General features: G+C 43.1%; 1 protein-coding gene across 17 annotated transcripts in view; it reads right to left on the bottom strand.

Annotated features, from left to right (window-relative positions):
• Positions 1–24,579, bottom strand: part of ABI3BP (ABI family member 3 binding protein) — a 566,204-nt gene that overhangs the window by 131,672 nt on the left and 409,953 nt on the right. For 16 of the 17 annotated variants that reach the window (XM_075336532.1, XM_075336540.1, XM_075336534.1 and 13 more), the window contains 3 exons: positions 20,569–20,646; positions 7,299–7,388; positions 4,509–4,598 (listed from right to left, as the gene is read on the bottom strand). In XM_075336532.1, coding sequence (XP_075192647.1) covers positions 4,509–4,598; positions 7,299–7,388; positions 20,569–20,646 — 258 coding nt within the window. The remainder of the gene's footprint in view (positions 1–4,508; positions 4,599–7,298; positions 7,389–20,568; positions 20,647–24,579) is intronic. The other variant, XM_075336538.1, reaches the window with a different exon arrangement.

Genomic DNA, 24,579 nt, shown 5'->3' with positions numbered 1-24,579 from the left:
TCTTCTTGCCATCCGTGGTATTGATAACATCCTTCTTCAGTATCACATTTCAAAGGTTTTGATTCTACTTCTGTCTTGTTTCTTTATCGCCCAGGTTTCGTATCTGTATGATACCACAGAAAAGACCAAACCGTGTAAGAGCTGTGCTTTGCTGCAAGTGAATTCTTGATCCCTTTCAAAACTTTGTCCAATGACTTTGTTGATTTGCCCATAGCTATTCCCCTATTGATTTCCTGTCTTGTTGCTGCATCTTGAAGGATCATTAATCTGAGTAGGTTGTAATCCTTTACAACTTCCAGTTCGCCGCCGTCCATTTCAAATATGTCCCGGTCATACCTGGCATATCTTGACTTCTTTGTGTTGAGTAGCAGTCCCATGTTGGAGTTTTCCCAGCTTGACACTCAAAATTAGCTCGCACATTCCATCAACGCTTGAAATACAGTACATCAATTCCATCGGAAATAGTATTTTAGTATTTACCAGGGAAAAATAATATATACAAATCCCAGTATGGTAATGAAGCATATATCCACATATGCATGACTTGAGAATAGGAGAACAACATGGACTGTGAATGCTATATAAAATGTAGCTATTATTTAACATATTAAAAATTACTTGAAACAAAACAAACAGGACAACAGTAAGTGTGATTGCCAAGGTATAAATCACACTACTATTACACAAAATGTAATAACAGTACAGTAAAGTAAATGCAATGTGTGGCACAGGAAGATTATCCTTTGTATATGTACACTGCATTTGATCATATAGTACTGTTCTCTGTAACCCACTATATTACGCTGTACTGTTATTGAATTTTGTGTCGTGGTGTGATTTATGCCATGGCTATCACACTTACTGTTGTCTTGTTTGTTTTGTTTCAAGTAATTTTTAATGTGCTAAATAAAAATAAAATTTAATTCACAGAGCACGTTGTTCTCTCACTCCATTTGTGCTTGTTGCTATCAATGTTCTACTGTCTGTATATTTAAGATTCTTGATGATTCGTCCAACAATTTTGATTTCTTCTTCTATTTCAGCAAGTCCAGCCTTCCTGAAAATAGCTTCTGCATATAAATTGAAGAGAAATGGTGACAAGATGCAGCCTTGTCTGACGCCTCGCTCTACTTTGAACCAAGTCATGTCGCCATGTTCCGTTTGGACTGTTGCTTCTCTGTCAATGTAGAGGTTCCTAATGAGGCTGATCAGATGGTTCATCACACCCATATCCTTCTTGGTATTCAAAAGTTTCTGTTGAACAACACATTTGAAGGCTTTGCTGCAGTTGATTAAGCAAAAAGAGGTCTTTTGTTGTATTCTTTAGCCTTTTCAATTATCCATGTAATGTTAACAATCACATCTTTTGTTCCTCTGCCTTTTTTGAATTATACTTGTTGCTCTGGCAGCTCTTTGTCAAAGTAAGAAGTAATCATCTTTGTAGCGTAGTATTTTGCTGGCATGAGGTATTATAAATTATTCCAATTTTATAAGATTTTTTATTTTGTATAAATCAAAACCACATACCACCAACGTGCATATATAACCATAAGTACTAGACCACCGGTCGCATATATAAAAATACAAAGACAATATGTACAATAAACATATACAGTGGTTCAGGCAGCGCCACATAGTATGGAAGAAAGGAAGATTTGTTGGAGAGCACCCCTATATACCTCCTTGGACTTATAAGGATTGAAATCTTCCTTTCTTCCATACTATGTGGCGCTGCCTGAACCATTCTGTGTGGTCCTAAGGATAAGTTTGGGCTCTGACTCCATCCCTTATTTTGTGAACCTTCACTTTTTTGACAACTGTATACGTTTATTGTACATATTGTCTTTGTATTTTTATATATGCGACCGGTGGTCTAGTACTTATGGTTATATGTGCACGTTGGTGGTATGTGGTTTTGATTTATACAAAATAAAAAATCTTATAAAATTGGAATAATTGAACTATTTACTACTTAATAATATTCCTGGGACGGTTAGTCCAATTAGTGTACATGAGGTATTATCACAATAGTATCATAGTTTGTACAGTTGCATCTCACTTTTTTGGAATAGGAACAAACACCGATCTTGTCCACTCCTTGTGCCATTTACCAGATGTCCATATTTGTTGACAAAAGGTGTGTGATGACATCAACTGGTGTTTAGATGATTTTATTAGCTCTAGTGGAATATTGTCACATCCATGCGCTTTGTTGTTTGACATAAGCTTTATTGCAGCAATGACTTTGTCTTTGAGGATGTTCCACTCTCTATTATTTCCAGTCTCAATATCTTCCCATATCACAGAGTCATTCTTGCAGAGGTACTCCGTGTTCTCTTTCCACATTTCTCTGATTTGTTCTGGCTCAATTACCGTATTTTTCGCTTTATAAGACGCACCTGATTATAAGACGCACCCCCAAATTTGGTGAAGGAAAAGAGATTTTTTTTTTTAATGTTAAATGGGGTCCATCTTATAATGCCAGTGTCCATCTAACAAATCTAACAAATCATATAGGGTATATGTCCCTCATAGCCCCCCATCCTAAAATTAGCCCCCCTTAATCTGGATATGGCCCCCTTATATTGAATATAGCCCCCTTGTGCTGGGACACGTCCCCCTGTGCTGCCCATGGCCCCTATAGATGGCACACCTCCCCTGTGTTTGATATGGCCCCCATGTGTGCTGCCCATGGCCCCTATAGATGGCACACCTCCCCTGTGTTAGATATGGCCCCCATGTGTGCTGCCCATTGCCACTATAGATGGCACACCTTCCCTGTTAGATATGGCCCCCATGTGTGCTGCCCATGGCCACTATAGATGGCACATCTCCCCTGTGTTAGATATGCCCCCATGCGGCTGCCCATAATAAAATAAAACACTCTTTCCTTACCTTCTTAGCGCTGTAATCCCTGTGTCTCCCTCCTCGCAGTTGAGCTCTGAGTCCTCCCTCCTCCACTTCCTGGTTCTTGCTGCCGGTCATGTGATTGGCACGGCAGAGTGATATTATCTCTGCGTGCCTTATCACAGACAGCAGCAGCAGGAGACCGGGAGATCAGCGCTGGAGGTAAGTAAAGCTTTTTTTATTTTACTATGGGCAGCAGCAAGGGGGCCATATCTAACACAGGGGGATCATGTGCGATCAAAGGGAGCACAGGCAGATATAATATGCCCTGCTGTCCCAGCCCCTCAGCGTGATGTGGTTTCAGCACCACGCTGATGGACAGCGGCTGTGCATATTATATGAGCGGGAGCAGGAGATCTAACGCTGCCGCCCGCAGCTGTCACCTGCCCCCAGCACCGCTCCAGAGCGGACCCTGCAGTATATATATATATGTACACCCCCCGTATATTCGGTTTATAAGACACACCCCCTACTTTCCCCCAAAATTTGGGGGAACAAAAGTGCGTCTTATAAAGCGAAAAATACGGTAGTTTATTTCTGCTTACGTCTTTTAACATGTCCACTTGTTTGACACTTCCATTGTATCTCTTTGATCTTTAGGAATGCCTTCTTGATTTTGCCCCTCAAATATTTGCTTTCTATCTCTATAACATATTTTGGTAATAAAGCTCTTTGTCTTCACAAATGGCTCTCTGTATTCTTTAACTGATGTTTGTCTGCGGCATGCTTGTTACCTTTTGCCTTTGCCATTCATCTTTCTTTGATATTCTTTAGGGTCTCTTCTGTTAACCATGGGTGCGAGGGTCTTGTCTGCCTCTTGATTATTGCCTTACTGGTTTTTTCAGTAACAATAGTCCTTACATGTGTCCATAGTTCTCCTATAATAATGAGTAAGTCTTCCTTTGCCATTTTGGCAATTTCTTCTTGAACTTGATCGTAGAATACTTCAACGTCATCCTCTGTTGTTGGTGAGTAGACTAGACTTGTTTGAATAGTTTATAGATTATTTTTTATCAATGATCAAAATTCAAATTGAAAAGTAAATGCACTAAAGAGAAATCTAAATCAATATTTGGTGTGACCTCTTTTTGCTTTCAAAGTTGCATCAAAGCATCAATTCTACTAGGTGCACTTATAAGCTGTTTTTGAAGGAAAGGCTGTTCCAAACTTCTTGGAGAACTAACCACAGATCTTCGTAATTTGATTTAGATGTTATTTAGGCTTTTTTTTCTTATTCACTTTGCATTGTTTTAATTGATAAAAATAAACTCTTAACATTTCTATTTTTAAAACTATTTAAACTTTGCAGCATTTTTTCCACACCTGCCTAAAATGTTTTAAAAGTAATATACTAAGAGTACATTCATCTGGCTGAACTAGACTTTCTGAAAGACTTTCATTTTGCATGGTGATAAAACCAAGACTACTGTACACTTTAGGGAGGAAACAGTCACACAGTCTGAGATATGAGCAGTACATGAATAATAATAATAACTTTTATTTATATAGCGCCAACATATTCCGCAGTGGTTTTCAATTCAGAGGGGACATGAACATGTATTTCTGAAATATGTAAAGGAATTAAAAAATGTAGACCATACCTGAAACCCCTGGTCTTCCTGTGACATTGCTAGGCTGAATTCTTCTACGTATGGATGTTGGTCTTACAGGAGGAAGAGGGGGTGATGATACTAAAAGAGGAAACAAAAATACAAAACTATGTAAATGGTTTTTCAGTTATATAAAATTGATTTGACTGGGCTATCAATACTAGATCAGTGGGGATCAGACTCTCATAACTTCGCCAATCAACTTTTTGAAAACACAGAAGTACTCCAGAAATTACAGCATAGCCTTCATTGTTTACTTTGTTTTGTTTAGCACAATTTAGGGTTTGCTTACTTGAGTAGATAATTTTTAGACAATAAATGATGCAATCATAAGTCATGACTTGCAACCAATTTCAGAAAAGTTTATTTAGGATGAGAATTGTGAATGAAATGGTTGAATAGCGATTATAACATTGCAACATTAAACGTCATGCAATGTGTGCAGAGAATGTGACGTATAAGTGTGTTCAAAATTCAAATCCCAAAAAAGTGATACTATTACATTTTGAATGTATGAAGTTCAGAAGCATTGTACAAACATTTCAGTCAAAACTATACAAAGAAAATGAACTGAATTAGCGATAAAATAAATGTTTATGATTTTAAATGAACATTAGCATTTGTAACTGTTACTGAACAATTGCCTCGGGACATAATCAACCAATCACTGAAATTCATACTTATTTAGAATTTGAAATTTGATGTTTTGCAGCTCAAATTGTCAGAGTCTCCATTTATATTGCACAAGTGTCGAAAGATGAATGAGTATTTTTTTGTTCACATAAATGATTTCTCACACTATTAATGAGCATTTATGGACATTGGAATTATCGTGAACCATGGGTCATGAATTTTAGAATTTGAAAAATTTTCGATCAGTGAAAATGCAACTTTAAGCAGCACCTGTTCTTGGTGCTGCAGCTCAGTCCTATTTACTTGACAAAGCTATAATAAGAGCCACACCCTCAACCCAAAGTGAGGAGCTGTTTCTGAGAATCAAAGAAAAAACACGGCATTTACAGGAATGCCATGGGCACTTCTAACAGCTGGTTGGTGGGGTGCCAAGAGGTGGAAATTTAATACTGATCATCCCATACATACGGTAGTCCATCAATTTTAAGGAACTACAAAACTTGTTAAAATGTGTTCTAATAAGAAATCATTGCTTATTAAGAGCTCTTAATTAATCAACTTACATCTTTCCAGAATTTGTATTTGCAAGAGGTTTTGTACAAGTAAAATTATAGAAATTCTAAAAGGATTTTATTTTGCATTTGTATTTTCTTGTTTACACTGATATATGTAAGTTATTTTACCCCTGAATTAGTAAGTATTTTAGTTTCAAATGGGTTTTCACAGTTTTTCAGACACTAAAGGCCGCTTTACACGCTGCGATATCGTGACCGATATCGCTAGCGTGCGTACCCGCCCCATCGGTTGTGCGACACGGGCAAATCACTGCCCGTGGCACACAACATCGCGCAGACCCGTCACACTACTTACCTGCCTAGCGACGTCGCTGTGACCGGCAATCCGGCTCCTTTCTAAGGGGGCAGTTCGTTCAGCATCACAGCGATGTCACAGCAGCGACACCGAACCGCTCCCCAATAGAAGCAGAGGGGCGGAGATGAGCGGGACGTAACATCCCGCCCACCTCCTTCCTTCCTCATTGCGGGTGGCCACCGGTAAGGTGAGGTTCCTTATTCCTGCGGTGTCACACATAGCGATGTGTGCTGCCACAAGAGCGACGAACTATTTCGTACACCGAGCAGCAGCGTTATTCGAGAATAGGGGGGCGTGTCACCGATGAGCGATTTTGACCGTTTTTGCAACGATTCAAAATCGCTCATAGGTGTCACACGCAAAGACATCGCTAAAGCGACCGGATGTGCGTCACAAATTCCGTGACCCCAACGAGATCGCTTGAGCAATGTCGCAGCGTGTAAAGCGGCCTTTAGGCTCCAATTCATCAAGTCTTACATCAGAGTTCTGACTTAAAAAGCTCTTAAAAGTCCCAATTTAGCGACTATTGGTGTTCTCATGAAAGTTCTGCCCAGTTCTGATAAAGCAAAGCAGAGAATGCTGGAGCATGAAAGAGGTATGACAATTCCTGCTCATCAAATTCATGATGATCCGTGGTGTTCCTTAGGCCATTAATCTTATTCCAGTTCCCAACTGTAGTAAGATTAATGGTGAGGCATAAAAAGAGGCGCACACCACTTTCCAGATACGATGTAATTATTAAGAGTGTCTGGCTCCATCATGCCTCCTCACCAAGACCAGCATGAAAAACACCTATGGCCAAATTCATCAAGACCAGTGTCTTTGTTTGAGGAGTGATGGAGTCATACGATTCTAATTGATTAAGAGGCGCTTGCCTCTTAATGAATCTGGCATATCTGAAAATGTTGTGGGCTTTGTCACAAATCTTACTAAAGTTGGGGATTGTAATAAGCTTTAAGGCATAAGGAACACTGCTTATTGTCAAGAATTTGACAAGAGTTAGGTAAAAATGGAGCAAAACCTTCAAAAGTCGTAAAATGCTAGATGCGTAGACTTGTTAATGCTTTTTATGTCAAAATTCTTGTGTAAAAGCATTGCTGAAATGGGGTCTGTGTGTTCATAGATGGTCATCCAAGGAAAATGCTTGATTCAAAAAGGCTTGCCATGCAATAAACTTTATTTCCAGCCACTTGATTTTAAAAAGAGGATTTCTTCACAAAATATTTTTTAAGAGCAATGGTCAAACAATTTAAGACACATATGAATTATCTTGCTTACCAGAAAAGGTTCTTTTTCCAGTGCTGTTTGTTTCCATTGAAATATTTCTGCTAACACCAAGAAGCTTAGTATTATCATGTATTTTTGCACCTGAAAAGCAAATAATAAATTCCCCTTTAATGTACATAATGTAGCGCAGAATTCTAAGTGCACATCACATACATTGCAAAAATCTCAGCTACTTATGAACACCATTAGGATACTGATCTTTAAACATCAAATACTCAAGGAAATAGGAGCCAGATACAGATGTAAAAAGGATGAATTCCTGTGGTAGCAAATAATTGTTTAGTTAAATGTTTTTCAGCTGATGATTTCCTGTAGAAAAAAAATAGAACATTATGTATGATTTAACCGCTATATTCTTTGACCAGTTTTTTCCTATTGCAAAGTCCAGAGGTATAATCTGTAGCCCACACTGTCATTCTCTGCAGCTTCCAGCTATCAAGACACCAACATGATTGTTCAGCTCAGAAATGCATGGATGTCTATAGGAAGCTGCACCGTATTGAGCAGAAAATGGGGTGTTCTCTTCAATATTGGACGATTTGTCATTCTATTCTTTCTGGACATAATTCCTTGATACTTTGCTGGAAAAAAAGTTAAAAGTTGTATAAAACTTAACCTATTATTAAAGATATTATTGAAAAAAACAAAATGTGATTATATTCGATAATTATGCCACAATTTGTATTATCCTGGACTTATTGAATTAATGACCACTCAATATATTCTTTAAAGGTTACCAGGGATACTCGAAAATGTAACCTTACTATTGTGCACCTCTGTGTGCACCTCTGTGTGCACCTCTGTGGGCGTACCTGTGTACGCCCCTGTGTGCCCCTTTGTGTGCTCCCCTGTGTGCACCTCTGTGTGCGTCTCTGTGTGTGTGTCCCTGTGTACGCCTGTGTGCCCCTGTGTCTGCGCCCCTGTGTGTACCTTTGTGTACGCCCCTGTGTGTGCGTCCCTGTGTGCACCTCTGTGTGTGTCCCTGTGTGTGCGTCCCTGTGTACACCTCTGTGTTCCCCTGTGTGTGTGCCCCTGTGTGTACCTCTGTGTCCGCCCATGTGTGCGTCCCTCTGTACACCTCTGTGTGCCCCTGTGTGTGTTCCCTTGTGTGCCCCTTTGTGTGCGCCCCTGTGTGCACCTCTGTGTGTGTCCCTGTGTACGCCTGTGTGTGCCTGTGTATTCATATCATAGTAAACTTTACCGCAGATTAACCCTATATCTGCAAGTTAATACTGTTTTAAGGCTGCTTTTACAAGTTGTTGCCAAAATTGTGCTAAAACGCAGTCTTGACATGATTTTCTAAATTTGCTGTAAAAAACACAAAAAAAACCCCCTGCAATGTGTGAACACAGACTAAAAAAAGTTGCTCTTTTCTGTGTCAGGACGTGAACAGCACTAGTAATGTCATGTTTGCACTTATATACAAACACACGAGAATCATACATAGGTGTGCCTGTCCTATTCTGATGAAAAGGACAGGTAAATTGTACCTGTTTTATGTACCACATCCCAGCAGGTATGTGCAGATGTGACATCATTAGTGCTGCGCACCTCCCAATACAGAATTGAGTGACAACAGACGCCTTTAGGAGAGAGGTGAGCGGTGTGACAAAAAATCATGTTATGGCACGTTGAATTCTTTTTTTGGGATCGCAGTAAAGGAAATGTGACGCCCTGGACCCCAGGGGTCACAGGTAACAACCCCAACAAACCCCCCCCATCCCTTATGAGGACACACCCGTCACCCAAAAGGGAGACCTGATGCCTCCCTCAGGGCCAGTAGGGCACACCAGGTGGGCGGAGTCAGGCGGAAAGGCACGCCCACCGAGGAGACTACTGTCCTGAGGCAGGAAAGACAAAAGGGAGTTGTTTTGGAGAGAGTGTGGAGTGAGGAAGGAGTAAAGCTGTCAGGGACCCGGGTAGGAGCCTGGGACCCCCGAAACGTCAGGCAGGCAGACGGTGGTGGCGGCCTTCAGGAGTACCGGTATAATGACTGGCGGAACCGTAGGGACCGGGCCAGGGTTGGAGCCCGCCGGACCTGAACCGGGGAGTCAACCGTTAGCCAGAGCACCAGTAACCGGGTAATCAGACCCCGTCCTAGCTTAGAAGCCACTGAGTTTAGGCAAATTCACTGATTGCAGTCTGGACCTCACGGGTTCATCCTCACCCAAAGTCCCAAAAGAAGGCAAAAGCCCACCGATACCGGGTGAGAGCCACCGCCAAGGACCAAACATCCGACGACAAACCGAGCCTGGACCTCGAGCGGCTCGCCCCGGCAGGGAGCAGCCGAGCCCTCCCTGGGTGGTACATAAATATTGTATGTTCTGGCGCGGGATATGTGGCAGGGCTGTTTTTTAGTCCCAGTCCGGCCCTAGCATCCAACTGCTCTTAATGAGTACCGAGCACCCGAGCATGGTAGTGCTCACTCATTACTAATCGTTATGCAATTTCACAATACAAATGAAGCATAACATTTTCTATGTATGTTATGTAATACCACTGCTGATTTTTTGGTTTGGTTGGAAATAACACTAGCTCCTGTGGTGTAAAGAAAACCATTGAGTATTGAGGAATCTCATGCAATATTGAAGCTAGAGATTTATTGTTCCAACAAGACTTTCTTTTTTTATCTTGATGCTAAAAGCTCTTGGAATTTCTGAAGAGTCCCTGGGTCTCAGACATTTCAGCTCCAATTATACTGAGAGCAGATTTTTACAGAGGATGTTGTGAATGGAAGAAAATTGGTTTACCATATGAAAAGACTTCACGGTTCTTTTTGGGTGTTGTGTACAGAGCACATAGTTTCTGCATCTCTGCATATCTTCATGTCTTGCGAGAGCTGGCTTATTTTCATCTAAATGTTCCTCTAATTTGCTTAATTCCATCCATTACAGTGTATATACTATTCTTTTATCTAAAACCTACACAATCATACTAAGTTGTAATGGAAAATATAAATGATATAATAATCCTTAGTCATTTTAACTATGTCATAATTTCTCCAAGAATCTCTAATTACTTTTAGGCCTGAAACACACATCCGTGAAACACGTGCGTGTTTGGTCCGTTTCCATGTATACTGGAGACACGGCCAAACGTGCACCAATGTTATTGTATGATAAAAGCTCCACGTGCGTTTTTGATGCATGTCCGTTTGTCCGTGTCCGTGATCCGTACCTGTGTGCGTTTTGCACGGCAGCATGTCCGTTTTCTGCACGCAACACGCAGCACGGACCCAATGTAAGTCAATTGGTCTGTGCGCATGTCCGAGTGACACGGACGCATCTCTGTTTGCTCCCTGTACGTTTTGTGCTTTTTTTCATGTGATGTCGGTCTTTTTTGTTTTTCTGTTTCGTTCTCTCCCTCAGTCCGTCGGTCGGTCTCTATGTCTGTCGGTCGGTCTCTCTGTCTTATCTGTCCCTCTAGCTGTCTGTCGGTCAGTTTCCCCCATCTCTCATACTTACCATTCCCCGATCTCCGGCGCGGCGCTGCACGGCTGTTATAAAAACTTTGGCGGCTTTTACTATTTTGAAAAAGCCGGCCGCCCTTTAATCAATCTCGTGTTCCCTGCTTTACCCGCCCACCGGCGCCTGTGATTGGTTGCAGTCACACACGCCCACCACGCTGAGTGACAGCTGTCTCACTGCACCCAATCACAGCAGCCGGTGGGCGTGTCTATACTGTGCAGTGAAATAAATAAATAAATAATTAAAAAAACCGGCGTGCGGTCCCCCCCATTTTAATACCAGCCAGATAAAGCCATACGGCTGAAGGCTGGTATTCTCAGGATGGGGAGCTCCACGTTATGGGGAGCCCCCCACCCTAACAATATCAGTCAGCAGCCGCCCAGAATTGCCGCATACATTAGATGCGACAGTTCTGGGACTGTACCCGACTCTTCCCGATTTACCCTAGTGCGTTGGCCAACGCACCAGGGCAAATCGGGGTAATAAGGAGTTATTGGCAGCCCATAGCTGCCAATAAGTCCTAGATTAATCATGTCAGGCGTCTCCCCGAGATTCCTTCCATAATTAATCTGTAAGTGACAGTTAAAAAACACACACACACACCTGAAAAAAATCCTTTATTAGAAATAAAAAGTAGCGCGATCAGCTGCTGTCAGTCAGGTAACTCGCGGCCACCGCTGGATCCAGCGGTGGCCGCGGGTAACCTCAGTGACAGCAGCTGATCGCGCTACTCATCTCATTAGCTGCGTGGAGGTGACCGGAGCGGGGGTGTCTTCTGCTGCTCCTGTCACCTCCATGCAGCAGAGCTGGAAGCGACGCTGGAGGTCCGTGGATTACGCCGGACATGGAGGGCTTTGTCAGGGTTAATAAATTGGTAATGAGAGAATTTGTTTGTGTTTTTTATTTCTAATAAAGGATTTTTTTCAGGTGTGTGTGTGTTTTTTAACTGTCACTTACAGATTAATCATGGAAGGAATCTCAGGGAGACGCCTGACATGATTAATCTAGGACTTATTGGCAGCTATGGGCTGACAATAAATCCTTATTACCCCGATTTGCCAACGCACCAGGGCAAATCGGGAAGAGCCGGGTACAGTCCCAGAACTGTCGCATCTAATGTATGCGGCAATTCTGGGCGGCTGCTGACTGATATTGTTAGGGTGGGGGGCTCCCCATAACGTGGAGCTCCCCATCCTGAGAATACCAGCCTTCAGCCGTATGGCTTTATCTGGCTGGTATTAAAATGGGGGGGGGACCGCACGCCGTTTTTTTAAAATATTTATTTATTTATTTTACTGCACAGTATAGACACGCCCACCGGCTGCTGTGATTGGGTGCAGTGATACAGCTGTCACTCAGCGTGGTGGGCGTGTCTCACTGCAACCAATCACAGGCGCCAGTGGGCGGGGAAAGCAGGGAATACGAGATTGTTTAATGAGCGGCCGGCTTTTTCTAATTTGAAAAAGCCGCCGGAGCAGTGTGAATGCCGTGCAGCGCCGGTGATCGGGGATCGGTGAGTATGAGAGAGGGGGGGACACTTCAGTCACTCGGAGGATTAGCAGTCACCGGTGAATCCTTCACAGGTGACCGCTAATCAGTACACGGCACAAAGACAGAGCCGCGGCATGACAATGAAGTCGGGTGAAGTTCACCCGAGTTCATTCTCATCCCGCTACTCTGTCTTCCGACATGTACTAGTAACGACATTTTGCATCACACACGTACATTTCACACGGACAACACACACACGTCAGTTATTTCACTCACGCACACACGGACATTCCACACGCACATACGGCTAGCATACGGGATACACACGCAGGCCACACATACCATAAAAACGGAAAACGGACCCGAAAAACGGCCCGTTTTACACGGACGTGGTTTTCACAGATGTGTGTTTCAGGCCTCATAGGAATTGTTTTTCACATAGGCTTATTGTAGATTAGCTCACTGATCAATCTCATTAAGACTACTAATCATAGTGCTGTCTGTGCTTGTTAGAGTAAGGGGTACTTTGCACGCTGCGACATCGCAAGCCGATGCTGCGATGCTGAGCGCGATAGTCCCCACCCCCGGCGCAGCGGCGATATCCTTGTGATAGCTGCCATAGTGAACATTATCGCTACGGCAGCTTCACATGGACTCACCTGTCCTGGGACGTCGCTCTGGCTGGCGACCCGCCTCCTTATTAAGGTGGCGGGTCGTACGGCGTCACTGCGACGTCACACGGCAGGCGGCCAATAGGAGCGGAGTGGCGGAGATGAGCGGGAAGTAAACATCCCGCCCACCTTCTCCCTTCCGCATATCCTACGGGAGCAGCGGTGACGCCAGTAGATGTTTCTCGCTCCTGCGGCTTCACACACAGCGATGTGTGCTGCCGCAGGAACGAGGAACAACATCGGACCATCGCGTCAGCGTAATAATGGATTACGCCGACGCTACACCGATGATACGATTACGACACTTTTGCGCTCGTTAATCGTATCATCTAGGCTTTACACACTACGATGTCGCCTGCGATGCCGGATGTGCGTCACTTTCAATTTGACCCCACCGACATCGCACCTGCGATGTCGTAGTGTGCAAAGTACCCCTAAGATATAGGGGATTGTTAGCCAGATATATCAAAGAAGCAATTTTACTCAATTAATAAAAGTGTATGAAAAATGAAAGGAGCTAATTTGGGTCATGTAGTACAAAGATGGCCTAAATAATAATAAATCTGTCTGCTGCGGTTCACAGAGGGTGGTCCTGGGCAGAATTCTGATTCCATGATGTCCACAAGCTCTAATGCGACATAACAGTAAAGTTCGGTGGTCATCTCGAACAGTAGATGTCCCCAACTTAACTTTTAACTAAAGTCCGGCCGAAACAGGCGAACCCAAACCTCGACGGGTCTGCTCATCTCTAATTATGAGGGGTCATTCTAATTGGACAACGTTTTAAAATCAAGGCACTAAAGACAACAGAGCCCTGGAAACAGTAACACTACAGGCAAATTTTTTATCCTCTATTTTTCTACTTCAATCTCTTCTCTTTTGGGTTACTTTACATTTTTTGTTTTTTGTTTTTTTTGCTTTCCTTCTTCCAAGAGACATCATTTTTTATTTTTCCATTTCAGGAATTACTTTTCACAGGACAAATTGCAGTGTTGAATGACACCATTTCCAAGCCTATTTGGATATTTTGGAGAAGTGTGAAAACATTTTAACGGGTGAAATTTCAAAAAAACCTGCCAATTTTGCAATAGTTTTTCAGAGTTTTGTTTTTGCAGAGGTCATTTTGTGGTGAATATGAGCTGGCAATATGATCCTCCAGGTAAGTATGATTATTTTGATACCAAATTTATGTAGATTTTTTATTTTTAAAAATTGTGGAAATATATTTCAAAAAGTTTGCTTTTGTCACTATTTTCCTGTAACATCTTAAATTTTACTTTGATGGAGCTGTGTTAGGGCTTAACGATTGTGGGATAAGCTGACATTTTTATTGATACTGTTTTGGTATCAATACATTTTGATGGCTTCTTATTGCATTTTTTTGTTCAGTTGTAATGAATGAAAAATGGCAATTCTGGTGTTCTACTTTATTTTTTTCTCTTTCCAGCATTTAGTGATTGTGTTAATTCATTTTAGCTTTTGATAGATCAGACTTTTACAGATATCAAATATGATTATTATTTTCCTTTCTTTGGGTTAATTAGTTTTTAAGAAAAATTTTAATGGGAAACTTTTAGGCCTTGTGCGCATGCTGAGTTTTTCAGTGCATTTTTTGGCGCAGTTTGTTGCCCAAATCTGCTTGTCTAGCCTTACGCCAGCAAAGTCAATGAGAATTCTAAAGTGCTGTGCGCATGTTGCTTCTTTTGCCTCATAGTTTTGGGTGCAGAAAAAAAAGAAGCAGTATATCAATTGTTGGTGCGTTTTTTCCCTGCATTTTTTAACCCTTCCAGCCAATGATTTCACAAAAAAAATGCAAGGCACAAAAACAAACCAAAAATGTATGGATTTTTCTGCCTCAAGGTGCAGTTTTTGGTGCTGAAAATTTCTGCAACAAAAAACTCAGCATGCGCACATATACTTAATAGGAAAAGCCACCATAATACATAGGGACATTGGATATACCAGTATGTCCAATCGTGGGAGGAGATTAAGGTACTCATACACCTTTATTTTGCTCAGCTACAGAATCATTACTTTTGAAGCAATTTCCTTTGAGTCAGGACCCTTCTGCTGACAATACATATGCATGTGATCTCCATGGGGAAAGGAGAGTAAAGCGGGCTTTACACGCAACGACATCGCTAACGAGATGTCGTTGGGGTCACGGAATTCGTGACGCACATCCGGCCTTGTTAGCAACCTTGTTGCGTGTGAAATGCAGGAACGACCGTTAACGATCCAAATTACTTACCTAATCGTTGATCGTTGACACGTAATTCCCGATTATCGTTGCTGTTGCAGGATGCAGATTGTTCGTTATTCCTGCGGCAGCACACATCGCTATGTGTGACACCGCAGGAACGAGAAACATCACTGTACCTGCAGCCGCCGGCAATGAGGAACGAATCGCCCCCTTAGAAAGGAGGCGGTTTGCCGGCCACAGCGACATCGCTAGGCAGGTAAGTCCGTGTGACGGGTCCTAGCGATGTTGTGCGCCACGGGTAGCGATTTGCCCGTGACGCACAACCGACGGGGGCGGGTGCTTTCACCTGTGTGTAAAGCCCGCTTAAGCCGAGGCCAGACACCTTTGGCTATTCTCCTTTGGGAAGAAATGATTGGGCATGTAGAATTTCAACAACCCAGATCTTTCTTACCCTAACATCATCTGTTTTTGGATACTGAGGAGGCTCCTAGGCGCATTAGATAGTTGGCCATCCTTACAAATATTGATTGGTTCCACTAACTTTGCTTTTAGGTGAATTTGTGCCCTAAGGCTCTGAGAGAAGCCATACTCTATTGAATAATGTAGTGGTTTATTCTTTTTCCATTAAGATATACATTTTGACACATTTTGGCACTCACATAACATTTATATGTAGTTCAATTATAGCATTTCAATTGAACTTTTAAACTAGGATTTTCATGTGATCCTATCATCAGAGTACAGTAAGATAATGAATACTGCAGAAATGACATGAAGCAGCTGTGATTTCTGGTGCACAAAACATACAATAAGTGAGGTTTTAGTGACATAATATCATTTTTATGTCAACAAAGATTAAAGCTATAGAGAAATATTAAAAAGTATTTATGATAGTTATGGAAGTTATTTTTGTAAAGTCTTGGCAGGAAATGTGATATATACATTGTCCAGGCTATTATAAATCATTTACGCAGACCATCAAACAACACATCCCATTATTTTATACTAGAAGGTGGCCCGATTCTACGCATCGGGTATTCTAGAATTTACGTATTGTGTAGTTCATGTATGATTTTTGTTATATATATATATATATATATATATATATATAGATGTTGTTGTGTGTAGTTACCAAGTGTTTGTGTAGGCGCTGTACATGTTCTAGGTGTTGTCTGGGTGTGGCGGGGGGTGAGAGCGGTGTTGTATGTGTGTTGCGTGTGTTGCATTGTTTGTGGAGCGCTGTGTGTCTGTCGCGTTGTGTGTGTGTTGCGCGGTTTGTGTGTGTGGTGTGTTTTGGGGGGAGGTATGTTTTGTGCAATGTGTGTGTTGTGCGGTATGTGCGTATATTTGTGTGTGCCGCGGTGTTTGTGTGTTGGGTGTTGTGTGTGTGCAGCGTTGTCTGTGTGTGTGGGTGTCTGTGTAGAGCAGTTGTTTGTGGTTCCCAGTGTGGTGTGTGGTGTGTTGTGCAGTGCGCGCGTGTGTGTGTGTGTGTGTTTGTTGGGGGGAGGTGCGCACTCCCAAACGTGCTCCATCCCCCATGCAGCGCACTCCCCATCGTGCTCCATCCCCCATGCAGCGCACTCCCCATCGTGCTCCATCCCCTATGCTGCGCACCCCCCATCGTGCTCCATCTCCCATGCTGCACACTCCCAAACGTGCTCCATCCGCCATGCTGCGCACTCCCAAACGTGCTCCATCCGCCATGCTGCGCACTCCCAAATATGCTCCATCCGCCATGCTGCGCACTCCCAAACGTGCTCCATCCGCCATGCTGCGCACTCCCAAACGTGCTCCATCCGCCATGCTGCGCACTCCCAAACGTGGTCCATCCGCCATGCTGCGCACTCCCAAACGTGCTCCATCCGCCATGCTGCGCACTCCCAAATGTGCTCCATGCGCCATGCTGCGCACTCCCAAACGTGGTCCATCCGCCATGCTGCGCACTCCCAAACGTGGTCCATCCGCCATGCTGCGCACTCCCAAACGTGCTCCATCCGCCATGCTGCGCACTCCCAAACGTGCTTCATCCGCCATGCTGCGCACTCCCAAACGTGCTCCATCCGCCATGCTGCGCACTCCCAAACGTGCTCCATCCCCATGCTGCGCACCCCCCATCGTGCTCCATCCCCCATGCTGCACCAGCATCAGCCTCTCTACCCGCAGCATCAGCCTCTCTGCCCGCAGCATCAGCCTCTCTCCTCCCAGCATCAGCCTCTCTCATCCCAGCATCAGCCTCTCTGTCCCCAGCATCAGCCTCTCTGTCCCCAGCATCAGCCTCTCTGTCCCCAGCATCAGCCTCTCTCATCCCAGCATCAGCCTCTCTGTCCCCAGCATCAGCCTCTCTCATCCCAGCATCAGCCTCTCTCCTCCCAGCATCAGCCTCACTCCTCCCAGCATCAGCCTTTTCTGTCCCCAGCATCAGCCTCTCTCCTCCCAGCATCAGCCTCTCTCCTCCCAGCCTACCCCAGCCTCAGCCTCCCCCAGCATCAGCCTCTCTCCTCCCAGCATCAGCCTCTCTCCTCCCAGCATCAGCCTTTTCTGTCCCCAGTATCAGCCTCTCTCTTCCCAGCATCAGCCTCTCTCCTCCCAGCCTACCCCAGCCTCAGCCTCCCCCAGCAGCAGCCTCTCTCCTCCCAGCATCAGCCTCTCTCCTCCCAGCCTACCCCAGCCTCAGCCTCCCCCAGCATTAGCCTCTCTCCTCCCAGCATCAGCCTTTTCGGTCCCCAGCATCAGCCTCTCTCCTCCCAGCCTACCCCAGCCTCAGCCTCCCCCAGCATCAGCCTCTCTTCTCTCAGCCTCCCCATCCCAGCCTTCCCCAGGATCAGCCTCTCTCCTCCCAGCCTCCTCCAGCACGCCGTGCTCCTCTGCCGACACTCACAGATCCGATCGCATACACTCACACACACAATAACACACACCCGATCGCATACACTCACACACACCCGATCGCATACACTCACACACACCCGATCGCATACACTCACACACACCCGATCGCATACACTCACGCACACACACATTGACGATATTGCACATACGCGCTCATACTCACAACATCCGGAGATACCACATGCTTCTGGCCATGTGATCCTCCGGCAGGTCCTGGAAGCTCACAGCACAGTATCGCCGCCGAGAAGCAAGCGATATCCCAGGATGTTGTGAGTATGTGGATGCAATGTGATGTGTGTGTGAGAGTGAGTGTGATCTGATGTGTGTGTGTGTATGTGTGTGTATGTGTGTGTGTATGTGTGTGTGTGCTTTTATGTGTGTGCGTGTGTGTATGTTCCGCCGCTGCAGGACCTTGATGTGTGGATGCGATGTGATGTGTGTGTGAGGTGTGTGTGAGAGTGAGTGTGATCTGATGTGTGTGTATGTGTGTGCGTGTGTGTATTTTCCGCCGCTGCAGGACCTTGATGCGCTGGTAACTATGCTACCATGGTTACCAGCGTATCTCGTCCCCCGCTCGCACGGGAGCCCACACCAGCATATGCCGGCCAGCCCCAGCAATGCGAGGGTATGTGTCGGCTGGTTTGGCGGCGTACGCTGATGTGGGCTCCCAGGGGTACAGTACTCACCTGGTAGTCGTGGCTCCGTGACCGTGTCGGTTCGGGGAATGCGTGGGGGGGCGGGGCCAGAGCTAGCGTGCATTGCGTGAGGGGGGCGGGGCGTGGCCGAGTTGCCAATGCCTGCAGGGTGCCGGGGCGAGAGGCCAATCTGTGGGGGGGGTGGAGCCTGGGCGAGCGGCTGGCCAATCCGTGTGGGGGCGCAGCCTGGGCGAGCGGCCAATCCGTGTGGGGGGGCGGGGCCATGGCGAGCCCAGCGGCCAATCAGCTTTGTGTCACCGTAAGGACACAATTTTGGAGCAAGACAGACAGACAGACAGACAGACAGAATAAGGCAATTATATATATACATAACAGAAATTACTTATGTTCCTATAATCCGGGGTCAGCAATGTAAAATGATGTGCTGACAAAACAAAGTTGTGTTTGTAATCAATGCAAACTCTTATGTTATAGTTCCTGTTTTTAATCTAATATACAGCAAACTTTTGTTAGGAATAAGTTGAGAACGGTAAGTAAAAAGTGGAGAGCTACTTCCCCTTGTCTAATGCTGTATTTAAACTGTCTGATCATGGCAATTCAGCCACCGCCAACATGTAAGATGATCAAAGGGCATTTAAAAGCCTGTTTAGACAGGATGGCTGAATTTTGATGCCCAAAGAGCTATCATTAAAGGTAACCTGTCACCAGATTTGGGGCCTATAAGCTGCGGCCCCCACCAGTGGGTTCTTACATACAGCTTTCTAAAATGCTGTATATAAGAGTCCAGGTCGCTGTGTAGAACGTAAAACTCACTTTATAATACGTACCTAAACGGTTGCTGCGGTGGATTTGGGTCATATAGGTGTCTCCGTTCTCCAGTGCCGGCGCCTCCTTTTTCGGCCATCTTTCTCACCCTTCTTCTGAAGCCTGTGTGCACGACGCATCCTACGTCATGCACACACGCTGGCATTGAGGCCCTGTGCGGGACCGGTGAGTGTGTATGACGTAGGACGCATCATGCACACAGGCTTCAGAAGGAGGATGGAGATGGCCAAAAGAGAAAGCGCCAGCACAGGAGAACAGAAACAGCTATATGACCCAACTCCACCACAGCGACCGTTTAGGTAAGTATTATGAAGTGATTTTTACGTTCTATAAAGCGGCCTGGGCTCTTATATACAGCATGTTAGAATGCCGTATATAAGAGCCCACTGGTGGTGGCTGCAGCTTATAGGCCCCAAATCTGCTGACAAGTTCCCTTTAACACAATCATTCTGTGCACATAGAACATCATTTTATCAGTAGCATATCTCTTTTTACACAGAATGATGTGCTGCCATGAACAATGACTTTTAAACTTGCTAAAAAAAATCATCTCACCCAACGAACAAGCATTTTACTCATTTGTTTGGTGATTGCGGCCTGTTTAAATAGGACAACAATCGGAACATATGTGTTTCAAGGAATGCTCATTATCAATTTGTCTAAATTGACCCTATCCCTAACTTTGTATAAAGATATATTTTGTGATACTGGTTCACGGTCCATGAAGTTTCATTAAATGGAGATAACAACACAATTTGTGGCAGTCTCAAAACTTTTGGTCTCAAGTGTAACATAGTAAAGTTTAAAAATGGCATAACTTTATTTTATTCAAAATATACTCCTCCTATGCTGATCCAAAAAGAAGGAAAAACAATCACCAGAAAGCAGAAGCCAATTTTCCTTTGATCTATGATTGATCTCTAGTAATCTCTTATATTAAGGAAGGCTTCCAGAACCCTTTGAAAACTTTTTTAAAAGCATTAATCATACCATCGTTCTATGGCAGAATCTCCCAGCTCTTACAGTGAAGAACCTCCTACTATTAGGATGACATATTACCTGGTACAGTGCCAGGCAACCAGTTGAACTCCCCAGATGGTCTTGATCTTATTGGTCCCTGAGTGGTCCCATTATGTGCTAAAGGAGAAACAGTAAAAAAGAGCTTCTTGAGTTTCAGATTTATTTTTAACACATGGCCCTTACTTAACCCCTCCAGGATTGAGCACATTTTGGTTTTAAAGGGGTTGGCATGTTTTTTTTAGCTAAAAATCATTTGATTTTTCTGGCATTTTGTTTTCCTGCACATTTAAGATTAATACAGTCTGCGACTAAAAATCAGCTGAAAGAAGTTTAGAAAAGAGATAAAAAAAATAAATAAATTACCAACTTTCCTATAAGACTTAGCAGAATGAGCTTGGATTTTCAGCTAAAGAGGGTGGACTCTTCCTCTTGTTAGCTTTCCTCACACACTGACCAGCACTTCTGTCCATAGAATGGCTGCCGGTGGAGGAGCATGTGGCTGGACCTGTCCATCAGTGTCTTACAATAGAAAAGCAGCTTTGCCTTCTGAGATGTTTTACAATTGTGAGAAGCTGATGGACTGGTCTGGTCACATGACCTTCCACTTCAGCCCAAAATCAATGTCATGAAGTAAAAAAAAAAAATTGATCCCATAGGTGACCAACCCCTTTAAAGACTGCAAAAGTTTTTGGTTTTATCTCAGCTTATTTCTCAGCTATATCTATTTTTACTATTCCTGTGCCAGATGAAGCCTTGTTTTGACGAGATGGAGATTTTATTAGACATAATTATTAGATATAATAAGTTCTAAACTGTAAAAAAATCTTTGTTTCTACAATGGCAAATTGCACATAAAAAGCATTTATTACACTGGTTTAATTTTATAAATTACACTTACTGTAATTTACATTTATTTGTAATGGAATATGACTGAGTATTTCAATGTCTTTTTCATTGTTCCTTAGTTTTTATTAAACAAAAGTTTTATTCATGCAAACTATATTTAATAACATTTAAAGTGAATAGAAATGCATTATATGTATTTCTCTTGAGGTCTTTTTTGGACCCCCAGCAATGTACATGATAACATGACTCCCACATTACTGTTATTGCAAAATGTTAAGCAAGTTGAACGTGAACTGATCTCTAAGGCCATGTACGCACATGTGCGTTTTGCATGCTTTTACGCAGCGCTTTGCACTGTAGCGTAAACGCATGTGTTCTGCATCCCCAGCAAAGTCTATGTAACTTGTGCAAATTCCACGTGCACGTTGCGTTTTAGAACGCAGTGATTTGCATGCTGAAATTTGTGGCCGAATCGCTGCATTCTAAAAAGCAACATGTCACTTCTTTTGTGCATTTTGGATGCTTTTCCCACTCTGTCTATGGCAGAGCAAGTATCCAGAACGCATGAATTCTGCAGCCATTCTGCATTCAAAATACTCCCAAAATGCAGCTTATCAGCAGCGTTTTGAAACGCACATTCAGTGACAAAACGCTGCAGAATATTTGTCACGGCAGAACGCAACGTGCGCACATACCCTTAAAGGGATAAAGTTAAAGATTACACATTTCCTTTGTTTTTTAGGCAAAAAAATATATATATTTTCATCTTTTGTAACTTAAATTAACAAAAAAAGACAATGTGCCAATGCAAACGTTTGGGCACCCTGCATGGTTAATACCTAGTAGCACCCCCTTTTAGCAAGTATCACAGCTTTTAAATGCTTTTTGCAGCCAGGCAAGTGTCTTTCAATTCTTGTTTGAGGAGTTTTCATCCATTCTTCCTTGGAAAAGTATTTCAGTTCTGTGAGATTCCTGGGTCATCTTGCATGCACTGCTGTTTTTTGATCTAGCCACGGATTTTCAATGATGTTTACAATGATTGTAAAATCTTCAGCTTGTGCCTTTTCTATTATGGATTTTGAAGTGTGATTAGGATCATTATCCAAATGTAGAAGCCATCCTCTTTTCAATGTCAACATTTTTACAGATGATGTTATGTTTGCATCAAGACTTTGTTGAAATTTCATTGAATCCATTCCTCCCTGTATGTGTATAATGTTTTCCGTACCATTGACTGCAGCACAACCCTAAAGCATGATTGATCCACCCCCATGCTTAATGCTTAGCAAGATATTCTTATCCTGAAATTCTGTGCCCTTTTTTCTCCACACAACTTCGAGCATTGTTTGCAAAAAGTTCTATTTTAAACTAATCGGTCCACAGGACTTGTTTCAAAATGCATCCGGTAGGTTTAGATGTTCTGTTGCATACTTCTGACTCTGAATTTTATGATAAGGACACTGGAAAGGTTTTATTCTGATGACTCTTCTATGAAGGCCATTTTTGAGAAGGTGTCTCTGAACAGTAGAACAATATACCACAACTCCAGGGTCTGCTAAATCTTCCTGAAGTTCTTTTCAGTCAAGTGTGTGGGTTCTGATTTGCTTCTATAGCAATCTTACAATTTACTTTGGTCTTCCACACATTATTTTGACCTCCACTGTTTCTGTTCACTACCATTTCTTAATTAGATTTTGAACTGAGGAAAGGGCAACTTGAAAATGCTTAGCTATCTTCTTATAGCCTTCTCCTGCTTTGCGGTCCTCCATCATTTTTATTTTCAGAGTGCTAGGCAGCTGCTTAGAAGAACCCATAGTTGTTGTTTTTTGGCACAAGGCTAGAGAAGGCTGGGTTTTTATAAAGCTGTGAAATGTGCAAAATCTGTCCTTTCCTAATGATAATAGTGACAAGCCATAACTCTAACAGGCTAATTAAGGTCTGAAACCTTGATCAAAGTTATCTGAGCACACAAAACTCCGTGGGTGTCCAAACTTTTGCATTGGCCCATTTTTCCTTTTGTAATAGTTAAAATGTAAAAGATTAAAATAAGTTTTGTGTTTTTTTTTTTTTTTTTGCCTAAAATACAAACAAAAAAAAATGTGTCAACTTTAACTTTTTGCCTTTTATACATCATTTCATCTTCAACTTGCTTAACTGTTCACAATAACAGTAATTGTGACAAGGAGTGCTCAAACATTTGAATGTCTCTGTACTATTCATAAGTAAAGTGCTTTTGTGATTAAATGTAGTCTTGAAGCTAAATCTGTGCAGTTACTATTCTATTAACAAGAATTTAACGCAAGGTATTTTGGTTCCTTTGCTATATCATTGTGTGCATATTCAATTCTGTCCTGAATGTTCTTTTTCTATGTCTTTGCTATATATGTGAATTATTTATTATTAGTATGAATTTACTAAACAATGATCATTTTTTAATAATGAGCGTCTGTCTGTAGGAGGTGTATTTGCACTAATAGAGCTGTCTGAACAAAAACAAAAGCTCCCCAGTGGCTTGGAGATGTAAAAAACAATAAACGTAGTGATACCTACTGGTGCCCACTTGGATTCAGCACAGGCCACTCTGTGGCCAGCACAAACACAGGAAAAAAATATGACCCTTCCACCAGCAGCAGGACAACTGCGGCCTCTGATTGGCTGCAGCAATCAGATTACTTGAGCAGTGCATCATCTGAAAAATATCTGATGAAGCTGTAAGGAGGTGGACTAGTTGTTGCATTCCCCCCTGAAGACACCAGTCGCGTTATTGTCATGTGAATTGTAATGTGTATTATGTCCTGTGTATTGTAAAGGTGATGCATTGTGAATTGTGGTGTAATGTTCAATGTGTAATTAATTAGTATGTGGTTATTTTGACATTAAGGTAAGAAATCATTAAAGTTAGGATTAGCCTATAGTGGGAAGTCCGCATGCAGTGGGTGACCTGTGGCAAACAGGAGTACAGGGATTGCAACCAGGATAGCAAGATCTGAAGAGCCTGACTGACATACAGAGTATGAGACTATGTCAGTTTCAGGGATCGACCTTCGCATCGAAGTGACCTAATCAGAAGAGCTAGCAGTCAGGCCCCAAATGGCTTACAGCTTTTAAAGGTAAAGGGGTAAAAGGGAAAAGCACACAAGACTAGAAACTGTCCTGGGTGAGATATCCCTAAGCGTCTGCAAGCTTAAAAGCTTGAATCCAGAA

Source organism: Anomaloglossus baeobatrachus, chromosome 2, assembly GCF_048569485.1.
Source record: "Anomaloglossus baeobatrachus isolate aAnoBae1 chromosome 2, aAnoBae1.hap1, whole genome shotgun sequence".
NCBI lineage: Eukaryota > Metazoa > Chordata > Amphibia > Anura > Aromobatidae > Anomaloglossus > Anomaloglossus baeobatrachus.
Note: the sequence above shows the minus strand (reverse complement) of the source record. Positions and strands in the feature narration are given on the sequence as shown.